The sequence below is a fragment of the Austrofundulus limnaeus genome, unplaced genomic scaffold (genome assembly GCF_001266775.1).
Source record: "Austrofundulus limnaeus strain Quisiro unplaced genomic scaffold, Austrofundulus_limnaeus-1.0 Scaffold2359, whole genome shotgun sequence".
In the NCBI taxonomy this organism is placed as follows: Eukaryota; Metazoa; Chordata; class Actinopteri; order Cyprinodontiformes; family Rivulidae; genus Austrofundulus; species Austrofundulus limnaeus.
The window spans coordinates 1-1,341 of NW_013954761.1; the positions used below are offsets into that span (position 1 = coordinate 1).

General features: G+C 39.7%; 1 protein-coding gene across 1 annotated transcript in view; it reads left to right on the forward strand.

Annotated features, from left to right (window-relative positions):
• Positions 1-15: 15 nt before the first annotated feature.
• Positions 16-1,341, forward strand: part of pnp4a (purine nucleoside phosphorylase 4a) — a gene marked incomplete at its 5' end in the record, with an annotated part of 4,686 nt that continues 3,360 nt past the window's right edge. The window contains 2 exon segments of the mRNA XM_013999590.1: positions 16-179; positions 809-912. Coding sequence (XP_013855044.1) covers positions 16-179; positions 809-912 — 268 coding nt within the window.

Genomic DNA, 1,341 nt, shown 5'->3' on the forward strand with positions numbered 1-1,341 from the left:
TTTTTTTTTTGGCAGTCATGACGAATACCAGAAGACAGTCGATTGGCTGATGTCTCAAACGAAGCACCGCCCCCAGGTGGCGATTATTTGTGGCTCTGGACTGGGCACGCTCGCTGACACCCTCAAATGTCAAGTCTCTTTCGCTTACTCTGACATACCAGGCTTCCCTCAGAGCACAGGTACTACAAAATAGCTTTTGTTTTACTTTAATTCAAACTTATAAAAAAAAATATTTTTTTAAATGGTGAAAATTTAGCTCAACACAACATGCTCATCAGACACAATGAATAAAAATATATGTTTTTGTGGAAAAAGATGATAAAAAAGAGAATTATTTTCTTATTAATTTGTCTGCATTGATTCCAACACATTATTAAAGCTAACTGCAGCTAACTGCACTCTAATTTGGAAAGTTGACCAGTTATTCTCAGTCTATCTATTTTTTTTTCCAAATACCTGCAAGATAATAAGCAGCTTTTAAAGTTTTATAGTGTTTGCACAAAACAAAACAGAGTGTTGAAAGTCTGCTGGGTTCAAAACAGTTCAGGTTGCACAATATCTCACAAAGAAACCAGCAAGAAAGGTGAATCTCCAAGCAGTTCCACAACAACAGAAACAATTGAGTCAAAACTAAAACCGGTGGGAACACATTTGTTTTGGGAAATCAGCCTCTGTGCCTTTTCCTAAAGTTGAATATCAAAGCTTTGTTCTTAACAAGGAACAGAGCTCAACTAGCAAGATTTTTTTCATTCCACAAGTAGAGAAGGAAGAGTTTTTATTTGCCTGTGTGTTTGTGTGTCTGTTGCAGTGCAGGGCCATGCAGGCCGGCTGGTTTTCGGCGAGCTGAAGGGGAAGTCATGCGTGTGCATGCAGGGTCGCTTCCACATGTATGAAGGACACTCACTGCTAAAGGTACGCATGCACTTTTGAGTCTTTCTGAAAGCTGATATGAGCGACTGATGAAGGAAAAAGTGATGAGTCATGAATGAGTGACTAAGCAAAAAGAAAAAAGAAAAAAAAAACGGGTGACATGATGACAAACAGAAACCTGTGGGTTCATAATAAGCACAGTTAAATGCACCTCAGCCAAACCTGCTAAGTTACACTCAGAGAAAAGGTTGCAACACAAAAAAACACACAAAGTAAACAGAACCGGGTTGTGTTACGACACTAATACTGTACACAACATAAATACTCCCACACAAACACAAAGAGCCGATTAAAACAGCTCCGTCACACAGCCTTGGTTCTATGAAGCTGTAATCAGCAGCATGAGACAGAACCTGTGTGTGTGTGTGTGTGTGTGTGTGTGTGTGTGTGTGTGTGTGTGTGTGTGTGTGT